The sequence below is a fragment of the Lampetra fluviatilis genome, chromosome 57 (assembly GCF_964198595.1).
Source record: "Lampetra fluviatilis chromosome 57, kcLamFluv1.1, whole genome shotgun sequence".
In the NCBI taxonomy this organism is placed as follows: domain Eukaryota; kingdom Metazoa; phylum Chordata; class Hyperoartia; order Petromyzontiformes; family Petromyzontidae; genus Lampetra; species Lampetra fluviatilis.
In genome coordinates this window covers 6,140,597-6,151,833 of record NC_136331.1, presented here as the reverse complement: position 1 = coordinate 6,151,833, position 11,237 = coordinate 6,140,597, and the positions used below count along the sequence as shown (strand labels likewise).

At 51.7% G+C, this 11,237-nt stretch overlaps 1 protein-coding gene across 2 annotated transcripts in view; it reads left to right on the top strand.

Moving 5' to 3' along the window:
• The first annotated feature begins 936 nt into the window (after positions 1–936).
• Positions 937–11,237, top strand: part of MOGS (mannosyl-oligosaccharide glucosidase) — a 16,147-nt gene continuing 5,846 nt past the window's right edge. Inside the window, exons 1-8 of one of the 2 annotated variants that reach the window (XM_078880363.1) lie at positions 937–993; positions 1,181–1,247; positions 5,392–5,803; positions 6,721–6,947; positions 7,818–8,011; positions 8,254–8,470; positions 9,615–10,086; positions 11,012–11,165. In XM_078880363.1, coding sequence (XP_078736489.1) covers positions 5,395–5,803; positions 6,721–6,947; positions 7,818–8,011; positions 8,254–8,470; positions 9,615–10,086; positions 11,012–11,165 — 1,673 coding nt within the window. In that variant the 5' untranslated portion in view covers positions 937–993; positions 1,181–1,247; positions 5,392–5,394. Of the gene's footprint in view, positions 994–1,095; positions 1,248–5,391; positions 5,804–6,720; positions 6,948–7,817; positions 8,012–8,253; positions 8,471–9,614; positions 10,087–11,011; positions 11,166–11,237 lie in introns of those variants that run through there. The other variant, XM_078880362.1, reaches the window with a different exon arrangement.

Below are 11,237 nucleotides of genomic sequence, written 5' to 3'. Positions count from 1 at the left end.
CGAGCCGCCAGCGCACGTACGACGCCCAGCAGAACCAGGCGAGGCTCACGGCGCCCAGCACTATCGCCACGTTGAGCAGCGCGCCGCCGATGTCCCAGCTCGGGCGGCGGGCGGCCCCTTTCCTCGTGGGCCGAGGCACGGCGCCCGTTCGTCGCGTCGCCGGGCCGTTATCGTCGTCGATAACGGCCCGGTGGCGGGTTTAACGACGCATTTATATTCACGCGATCTAACACCCAAAGACAATCTATCGTGGGTAACATTGGTCTACTAAAGCCTGCCTTATACTACTACTAGCGTTGGTGTACGGTGTTTTTTCTGCAATATTTTGCTGTCTTTTCTTGGATTTTCTGTTTGCACTCAGTCCCATATTTACTTTAAGATGTTTTTTGTTCGTGTTTTTGTTTTTTGTTTGTTGCGGTTGCACCCGATTCAAAAGCCGAATGGCTCACAGGGCTATACCTAATAAATGAACTTGAACTTGAACGTGTTAAACGAGCACTTGCCCCAGGCAGCCGTCGAAGGCTGCACGTGGCAGAAGGGGGAGGGGGGGGAGGGGTCTGAGTCTCCCTTGTGACGTCATCGTCCCCCCGACGTCATCGATGGTCGGCTTCCGGGGTCGTGTCGCTCCGTTTGTAAAGGGCAGCGACGCGTGGGTTCGTCGAGTAAATAAATAAATAAACAAACACACAAACAAAGGGTCAAACAATCAAACTAAGACGCAACAAAGGGGCACAATTCCACGCCGCATATCCAAGCGCAGCGCTGAGGCCCGAGGCGTCAGGGTGTAGGTGGGAACCTAAGAAACGCGGCAAGCGATTGTCGATTCGCGAGCGGATCGATCCAGAGATTTTTTTATTAAATCGAATCTTGCTAATCGGCACACGGCGTTGGTCAGTCCGATTGGCGTGCTGCTGCCCGTTCGTGGCAAATTAGCGAGCGGGGTACATACAGTTCTATACTTTAACAACAACAAAGGGAACAACAGACTCTGCTGTAGGTGGGGGGTGGTGGAATCGGTTTGTGGAATCGAATTGCGCGTGTCACGGAATCGATTCGCGTGGTATCCGTGTCCACGTCTGCCTTATCAGCGTTGGCCATTGTGAGCCAGCCTCCTCTAAAATCACTCTCTCCTCTCTCTCTCTCTTCTCTCTCTCTCTCCTCGTCGAACGCTCTCGCACAGAGCACCGCAGGAGTTGTCCTGCGGGCAGCGTGGGGGACGCGGCCTCCGTGGTGCGTACAGCCGAGACGTGAGTATACGAGCGAGCGAATGAATGAATGGGGTTCACCGAGCCATTGAGAATGCACCACGCACACCGTGAATGTCACATGGATAGACCCGTCCCTACCACCACCCCGACCACCCCTTGCCCCGCCATAGGAACGTGGAATTTCCACCACTCGCACTGCGCAGGGTGCTGTAAACGGAATACACGCCCCGCCTTGAATGTGCTCTCTTTCGTGGTAAGCGCATGACTTTTTGTTTGATAATTGGTTTTTTTACCCTTCTATCTGGCAACAAAACTGACACCTTTTTTTACGAGGAGTCATGTTTGCATAGACCATAATACCTACAGTCGTAATGCAAACAAAAACATAACTCTGATAATGTATGCACTGTCCTTGAAGTTGATTGGTCCACACCCGAGACAGCTTTCCTTAGAGCCTAGTCTCACATGGGTTGGACCAGATGACGCCAAAAGGCGCACAACTCAAAGACAATGCACCGTCAGAGTATGAGAGCTCGGGGTAAGCATTTACACCATTGGAACCTCATTTGCCAGTAAAAAAATATGATAATTGCTTTTTTACCATTTTATCTGGCAACAAAACTGACACCTTTTTTACGAGGAGTCATGTTTGCATAGACCATAATACCTACAGTCGTAATGCAAACAAAAAACATAACTCTGATAATGTGTACACTGTCCTTGAAGTTGATTGGTCCACACCCGAGACAGCTTTCCTTAGAGCCTAGTCTCACATGGTGTTGCACCAGATGACGCCAAAAGTTTTGTTGCCAGATAGAAGTGTAAAAAACCAATTATCATATTTTTACTGGCAAATGAGGTTCCCATAGTGTAGACTTTTTAAATCCTTTATATTAAGTTCGCTTGCTTGCTTAGGACCGTGCAAATCTTTCGGTCGTTTTTTAACCCACTTCCCGTGATCCAATCGAGCTGACATTTTCCACACAGACTCGTTGTGCGTGACAATTAATGTTCGTGAAATTTTTTTTCCAAAATTTCACACTTTTTAGGACAAAAATATTATATTTAATTACCAATTGCTTAATGGTGAAATGCAATCATCTGACCCATAGGTGGCAGCCATCTCAAGCCAGAGGACTCTAGCCGCCACGCATATAAAGGATTTATAGTGAAAAACTTTGTTTTTACGGGTTAATTTTTTGTTTGTTTGACTAGCAGTGTTTGATGGGGAGGTGGGCGTTTGCAAATCTACTGCTCGTCATTGTTGACGGGAATGGTTAGTTAAACACGTAGCAGGATTTCGCGACCAGTATCATTCATAATAAACGTTTTTGGGTTAGATCGCGTTATTTATAAATGTGTCGTAACCCTCCACCACCCGACACGGGCAATCGGTAAAAAAAATTGTCACTTTGACAAAAGACAAAATAGTTCACTACTTTAGCCCACCGGTGTGTTGACGGGAATGATTGTGGATGGTGGCAGACCCACCGGGATTGACCGAACCTACCACCCCTCTACTCCGCGAGCCTTTAAAGTTTAAATCCTCCGTCTCTTTGCATCATCCAGTGGCGTCTACGTATCATGATTTAAATTTCTGGGGAGGGGGAGGAGCTGGGTGGTTTGTTCGTCTCATCGAGTATATTAGCTAGAGGAACAATAGCTCTGCATTTTTAAATCCTTTATATTAAGTTCACTTGCTTGCTTGCACGCTTACGACCGTGCAAATCTTTCGGTCGTTTTTTAACCCACTTCCCGTGATCCAATCGAGCTGACATTTTGCACACAGACTCGTTGTGCGTGACAATTTATTTTCGTGAAAATGTTTTTCCATAACTTTACACTTTTTAGGGAAAAAAAATTATATTTAATTACCAATTGCTTAATGGTGGCAGGCAATCATCTGACCCATAGGTGGCAGCTATCTCAAGCCAGAGGACGAGAGGACTCTAGCCGCCACTCATATAAAGGATTTATAGTGAAAAACTTTGTTTTTACGGGTAAATTTTTTACAAGCTTTCTTTTCACTCTGTCTGTTGTTGTCGTATCTTCAAATCTTGTAACTCAATTTTAACCCACTTCCCAATGTGGTATCGACTGCAAACCTGGTATACTTATGTCATACTGATGACAATACTATATTCTATCATAGAAATATATATTTTTAAACAATCTTTTTTATACTCTTTGGTTTTTTTCGGTAAAGTCACGTAGGTAAAAAATATAAAATAAATTTAAATGAAAACAAATTAATTAAATCACGACGTTTCGGAAGCAATTTACTGTAATTAATTTGTTTTTATTTTAATTTATTTAATAGTTTTTTACCTACGTGACTTTACCGAAAAAAAACAAAGAGTTTGGATCCTTGCAGTCACGAAAACTTCAAATCTAGAATTATTTGTACATGTTATGTTTCGGCTTGGGCCTAATTGTCCACGCTCAACTGACGTTGGCTGTAATTGGCAGAGGTGGGACAAAGTCATTGTTATGCAAGTCCAAGTCGAGTCGCAAGTCATCAAATTCATGACTCGAGTCTGACTCGAGTCCAAGTCACATGACTCGAGTCCACACCTCTGGTAATTGGCCAGTCCCTGACGTTATGGCAAGCTTCGGGGCCACTTCATGGAGTCGTGGAGTTCTGCTATTACTAGTACATATCATAAAAGCGTGTTTTTAAAAAAAGTTTAAAAAAATATTACCTATTTACATTCACACCGGGTGGATGTATTGCCGCGTCAAATATCTATAAATACACTTTCGTAATTTCACCTCGTTTGCCATTAGTTGCTCCCTATTTTAAAACGTAAGAATGCGCAAAGTAATTACTGGCCAGTTGCATTAATCCACCGCAAGTGAGAACTATTGACGTATTTTGTCTTCTAGGGCTAATTAGGTTGGAACGCAATGTGTGTAATGGTTCTTGTGTGTGTGTGTGCGTCTGCTCGTCTCGTTCCGTGTCTTTCTGTCTGTCGCTCTCTCGTGTTTGTCTCGAGTTTTTCTGTGTTTGCATATTTTCACTTCTGTCTGGCTCTTTAGAATTGTGTTCCTTTCTGCGTCTTCCTCGGGGTCTCGATTTGTCCCGCGCTCTCCGTGCGTGTCTCTCTTTGTGGGTCTTTTAAACTGCAGATGCAGTTGAAAAAAAAGTGACATTTCCGTGATTCTACGAGTTTATTTGTTGGGCAAATACTTGCAGGTCAAAGGTCAAGACCGTGTCGCTGACGAAGTTAAATATTAAATTAAATGTGCCCACCACCTATTTGTCAATGTTCCGCGTATTATTGGTTCTTTCGGTAAAGTCACGTAGAAGGGAAATAATAAAATAATAAAAATAAAACATTAAAAAATTCTCACGACGTTTTTTTTATTTTTCCACCTGAGGACGGCTGCTTGCGTTGTGGCCGAATTGTGATAATTTTTATTATGTTTTATTTTTATTATTTCCCTTCTACGTGACTTTACCGAAAGAACCAAGAATATGAATCCCTGCAGTCACGAAAGCTTTAAATCGAAAAATGTTCCGCTTGTTTAACCAGAAAAGCCTCACCGAGTCTGATGGCACTTTTTGAGTAGCATCCTGCCATGTTTTTGCAGCAGGGGGCGATGATTACTGCGAATTACTCAATCCCAATCGAGTAACACCAATTGACTAACTTACAGGTAGCGTTTCAAATTTGGACAATGACGCGGACGCCGACACAGAATGGCCGCCTCCTCTTGCAATAGGGGCCACGCCCTCTTTGGTGATGTACTTTCACTCGGCCCAAATGCTCGCGAAGGGAATTCAGGTCATGTGTGTGCGTATGTTGAACTTCTTTCGCGCCGTACGTGGCCAACCGGGATAATTGGAGGTGCGGCGGCGGGGTGGCGGGGGGAAGGATAACAAACTGCACACAAAAAGCAGTTCTAGATAAATTCGTTTTCAATCTAGATGATTCAAAAGTACATAGCTCCAAGTGGTTTCCTAACATCGGTGGGAAAAGCGTTCCAAAAAGGAGGAGCGTTTCATCGGAAGGAAGAGCGTCACCCCCGCGAAGCGAGACCGGCCCTGAGAATTTCAAACCCAGGATCTCGGCAGTACCAGCTCAGTGTTTTTAACCTCCGGTCCACCTGGCCTCCCCTGGAACCGCGTTTGTAGTTGAACACTCTCTGCGCCACTGTCACACCCTCCACCACCCTGTAGGCCATGCCAGGCCCCAAGCAGCGTCCTTCCCGCAAGGCGGCGGCGGCGGTGGCGGCGGCCGGCGGCACTCGCCCAGCCGCCGACGACGACGATAACGGCCCGGCGACGCGACGGACAGGCGCCGTGCCTCGGCCCACGAGGAAAGGGGCCGCCCGCCGCCCGAGCTGGGACATCGGCGGCGCGCTGCTCAACGTGGCGATAGTGCTGGGCGCCGTGAGCCTCGCCTGGTTCTGCTGGGCGTCGTACGTGCGCTGGCGGCTCGCGGCGCGCCTCACCACGCCGCTCCCCGCCGAGCCGGCCGTGCCGCAGGGCTCCTCCCTCCCCGCGGCATCGCCCGACCGCTTCTGGGGCTCGTACCGGCCGGGGGTCTACTTCGGAATGAAGACGCGGAGTCCGCGCTCGCCCGTGGCCGGTAAAACTAAAAACTATTTTGTAAAAAATGTATTTTACCAGGTAAGGCCCACTGAGCTGGATGGCGCTTTTTCAGAAGCGACCTGGCTGTCACAAATGATAACCCAATGAAGTGGCTTATCTTCACGTGGAAATTTATAGCAGCCAAATACTCTCGAACGCGTGATACTGATTCTAAATGTGGCGGGAAAAACCGGAGGACGCGAAGAAAAGTCCATGCGACCACAGGGAGAACGTGCAAACTCAAAATATAGAGGCATCAGGGTCGGAATGGAATTCACAACCTCCTGTATACCAGGTGAGGTAGTTAACATCTCTCCACCACGGTAGTGCGAACCAGGACCACAAAGTTCCTTCTACCCCGATGCTTGACTTCTCAATGCCCTGTCTTTTTTCACACTCACCTTTGTGAATTCACACTCACCTGTCTTAATTCACACTCGTATCTCTTTACGCTTGCTTGCCTTCACAACTCACCTGGCTTGACACTCACCTGTCTGGCTTCACACTCACCACTAGGCAGAGGTCGCAAACGGGTTTTGATTCCTTACCCGTACCCGTACCCGGCCGCACCAGGGTCGCAAACGGGTACCCGTACCCGTACCCGGCCGGGTAGGGTACGAGTATCGGGTACCCGATTGCGACCTCTGGAATGAAGCCATGTTGCAGGCGCGGGTGGGTTGATTCTAGGAACTTGAATTGTGAGAAGAGACAAGACGTTGGGAAATGAGTGACAAACGGTGACTCACCAGTGACTCACGGCCTACCCGTACCCGTACCCGGCCGCACCAGGGTAGCAAACGGGTAGCCGGGTATTGGGTAGGGTACGGGTATCGGGTACTCGATTGCGACCTCTGCCACTAGGGGCCTTTGGGATCTCCCCCGTGGCCGCTCTCTCTCTCTGTGGGTCTGACACAGGCCTCATGTGGATGGAGCAGACGGCAGGAGGCGGCGTGGGGCCCCTGCGGCACACGTGCGAGCAGGGCGACGCGCTGGCGCGCTACGGCTGGCTGGCGCACGACGGGCGCCACTTAGGCGTGCACGAGGCGCTGGAGCGAGACTTCTCGGTGCGCGCCGCGTTCGTGAAGCGCGCCGGCGGGGCGCACGGCGGAGACTGGAGCTGGCGCGTCACCGTCAAACCGCGGGTTCGTCCGTTAGTTTGCTCCGGGAGACGTTTTCGCACCGCCCTCCACGTCACGTTACGCCGTCTCAAATGGTAGACTCGCAATTTGTCAAGGGGGAGATTTGTCTATTTCTTACCCAAAAGTTATCTTAGGTGAGTGAATTATTATAATTTTACTCGTAGGCTTTCGCGACCAATATTATTCATGATCAAGGTTTTTGGGGTTAGATTGCGTAAGTATAAATGTGTTGTAACCCTCCACCACCCGACACAGCCAGTGAGGTTTGTCACGTAAACAACGCGCCATTTAGTTACTATTTCAGCCCACCGGTGTGTTGGAGAGTAAATCCACAACATTTACTTTTTTAGTAGAATGAGGTTTCGCTGGTAATTACATCCAGGATCACCGGGCGATTGGCCACTATCTGTAACTAATTGGCGCGTTGTTTACGTGACAAACCTCACTGGCTGTGTCGGGTGGTGGAGGGTTACGACACATTTATACTTACGCGATCTAACCCAAAAACCTTCGTGATGAATCGTTCTACCTTGCGCTGCGTTAGCCTTCTGAGCTACAGGCAGGGACGGCCCGTAACATCTCGGCGTAAGTTCAAGTTCAAGTTCATTTATTAGGTGTAGCCCTGTGAGCCATTCGGCTCTTGAATGGGGTGAAACCGCAACAAACAAAAAACAAAAACATGAACAAAAAACATCTTAAAGTGAATATGTGACTAAGTGCAAACAGAAAATCCAAGAAAAGACAGCAAAATATTGCAGAAAAAAACACCGTACACCAACGCTGTGTGCAAAAATCCCAGTGGCAGCGCTCCAGCCGGCGGCGTTGGGGGGGGGCCCCCTGACTTTGGTTTGCGCGACCCCGCGACGTTCCCAGGCGTCGGTGGAGGCCGCTCCGCTCGTCTCGCTGCTCGTCTACGTGGCCACGGACGGCCAGGGCGTCCTGCGACCCCGCGTGGAGCAGGGGGAGCGCCTGGCGGCGGTCGACGGCTCGTCGGAGGAGCTGGGAGACTTCCGCGTCACCTTCGCCGCGCCCACCGCGCCCAAGACGAACGACGCCAAGTATGCCAGGTGCGCGCGCACGCAGAGTGACGCCGACCCCACGCAGAGTGACGCGCGGTCGAAGAGTGACGCGGCAGGTGAGGCGAAGTGACGATGTACAGAGTGTGCGCGCGTGCGTGTCGATCTTCTTTCGCACCGCACGTGGCCAACCCCGCTAATCGGAGGTGCGGTCAGATGTTCGATTGCCGACGGCGATTGCTGATCGGCCAGGGGCATTGACACCGACTGCCGATTGGCTGCTGGCGACGCAGGTACAACAGCCTGCGGGCGCCACTGGGGGGGCTGGAGCGCGTGACGGAGGTGGTGCGCGCCAGCCTGAGCGGCCGCTTCGTGTTCGGCCCGGACGAAGGGGAGGAGCGGCGCTACGTCGTCGCCGTGGACGGGAGGCAGCTGGGCCCGTCCGAGCCGAGCGACGGCGACGGCTCCACGCTCGTAGTGCACCAGCTCACGGCCAGGGCGCCCTTCCAGGTGCGGCACGGCACGGCGACGGTCTCGTCTCGTCGCAGGCCGTCCTCACCGGCGCCGATCTTACCTCGCTGGTCACTGCGACCTTGCAGTAATCTTACATTGCAAGGTCGCACTCATTGCACACGCAAACTGCTTTCCAGACGTGAACCACAATACCTTACTGATTTGGTCAAGGATGAACAAGCAGCATCACGCGAACTCCGGTCATCCTCGCAGCAGCGGCTTTTGGCTGGCCATCGAACGAAGATGATCACCGCATCACGTACCTTCAGATCAGAGGTCGCAATCGGATACCCGATACCCGTACCCTACCCGATACCCGGCTACCCGTACCCGGCCGGGTATCGGGTAGGGTACGGGTACGGCCGGGTACGGGTACCCGTTTGCGACCCTGGTGCGGCTGGGTACGGGTACGGGTAAGGAATCAAAACCCGTTTGCGACCGCTGCTTCAGATGTGCTTCTATGGCCGTCTGGAACGCTCTTCCTTCCGATATTAGGAAGCCATTGGAACTATGCACTTTTTAATAATTTATATTGACGAACTAATTTCTTTAGAACTGCTTTTATTGTTATGTGTGTTGTCCTTCCCCCGCACCTCCGATTAGCACTGTTAGCTTTGTACGGTGTGAAAGAAGTTCAACCTAAATGTGGTGCGGTTAAAGTGTGGGTACATTACGTCTGGCCACCGTAGAAGAGTAGGCCACGATACCCTCTAGAGATGCTCTCCAGAGCATAATCGACTACATTTAAACTTATGGATGTTGTACCCATGCTGTGGGTCCTGGGCGAGATGTTAACTACCCTGACTGGTATACAGGAGGTCGTGGGTTCCATCCCGACCCTGACGCCGGTATTTGTTTGCGTGTCTCTCTCTCCCCATGGTCGCGTGGATTTTTCTCTGGGTCCTCCGGTTTTTCCCTCCACATTTAGAAAAAGAGCTATATAGATCAGTGGGGCCTTACCTGGTAACATAAAAACTAGTTTATTTAATAGTTTTAATCCTTCGTTGGTGATGAAAAAAAAAACAATTTAAATTTACAGTGAAGTGCGCAATCACCTCGCGCGTACCACCTCCGCCGTAGGTTTTGCGTGCGCCCCCCACGTAATCCGTGCCCCCCTCCCACCTTGCGCCACCTTGCGCAGATGGAGGTGCTCTTCGAGTCGGGCAGCGTGGAGCGGCGTGACGGGGCGCTGTCGGGCACCGCCCTCACGCGGGAGCTCGCCGCCCGCCAGGCGGCGTTCGACGCGCGCTTCGAGCGCACCTTTGGCCTCGCGGGCGCCAAGGGCTTCCCTCCGGCGCAGGTGGCCTTCGCCAAGGCGACGCTGAGCAACGCGCTGGGCGGAGTTGGCTACTTCTACGGCCGCTCGGTGGTGCGCTCGCCGCTCGCGGACGAGGGGCCCGTGCTCTACTGGCCGGCGCCGCTGCTCACCGCCGTGCCGTCACGTTCCTTCTTCCCGCGCGGATTCCTGTGGGACGAGGGATTTCACCAGCTGCTGGTGTGGCGCTGGGACGCCGAGGTGGCGCGCGACATCATCGCCCACTGGCTCGACCTCCTCAACTTCGACGGATGGATCCCGCGCGAGCAGATCCTGGGCGCCGAGGCGCAGAGCAAAGGTCGGGGGTCGCGGGTCGGGGGTCTTTTTGGGGGGAGCTTTGGTTGCCGCGGTGCGACTGGAGAAGCGCGGGTTTTGCTCGACTCGTTTTGTAGCGTCTACGGTGGTGTTGTGTGGAGTTTCGATTTAAAGCTTTCGTGACTGCAGGGATTCATCTTCTTGGTTCTTTCGGTAAAGTCACGTAGAAGGGAAATAATAAAGTAATAAAAATAAAACATAATAAAATAATTCTCACAACGTTTCGGCCACAACGCAAGCAGCAGACGCTGTCTTCCCGACAGACCTGTTCTTCACCTCAGGATGGCTGCTTGCGTTGTGGCCGAAACGTCGTGAGAATTATTTTATTATATTTTATTATGTTTTATTTTTATTGTTGTGTGGAGTGTTCGTACTGTTTGAGTCGCACAGTTTGCTTCGTATGTGCCGGTCTGGCTCATCAGGTTGTCCTGTCGTGTTCTGTCTCATTTGTACGGTCTCGTATGTAGATGTCTGTAACGTTGCTAGGCTTTCATTTGTCCTGATTTTCTTGTTTGTTTTGTTTTGTTAATGTTGTACGTTGATGGAGCAGACGGTCTATTTTTGGTGCTGTCTCATTTGTATCGTCCATTTCACTTGTACTGTCATTTGCATTTTCATTTACACAAGTTGCCATGGTACTGACCCCTCCCTCTCTCCCCTCCCTCCCCTCCCTCCCCTCCCTCCCCTCCCTCCTTCCCCTCCCTCCTTCCCCTCCCTCCCTCCCTCCCCTCCCTCCCCTCCCTCCCCTCCCTCCCCTCCCCTCCCTCCCCTCCCTCCCTCCCCTCTCTCCCTCCCTCTCTGCCTCTCTCCCCTCCCTCCCTCCCCACCCTCCCCTCCCTCCCTCCCTCCCTCCCTCCCCTCCCACCCACCCTCCCTCTGGTGGTGTGCCCGGTGCTTCCGCGGCGTAGTCCCGGCTGAGTTCGTGGTGCAGCACAGCCAGAACGCCAACCCCCCCACCTTCTTCCTCACGCTGCGCGCCTCCGTGGCGGGCCTGGGCGCCGGCTCCGTGTCGGACGAGGACTCCGCGTTCCTGCGGCGAATCTTCCCGCGCCTGCGCGCCTGGTTCGTGTGAAAACCAAAAAACAAAATCGACAGCGTCGTGGGGTTCGGGGGTGGGCGGTTCCTCCGCGGGTC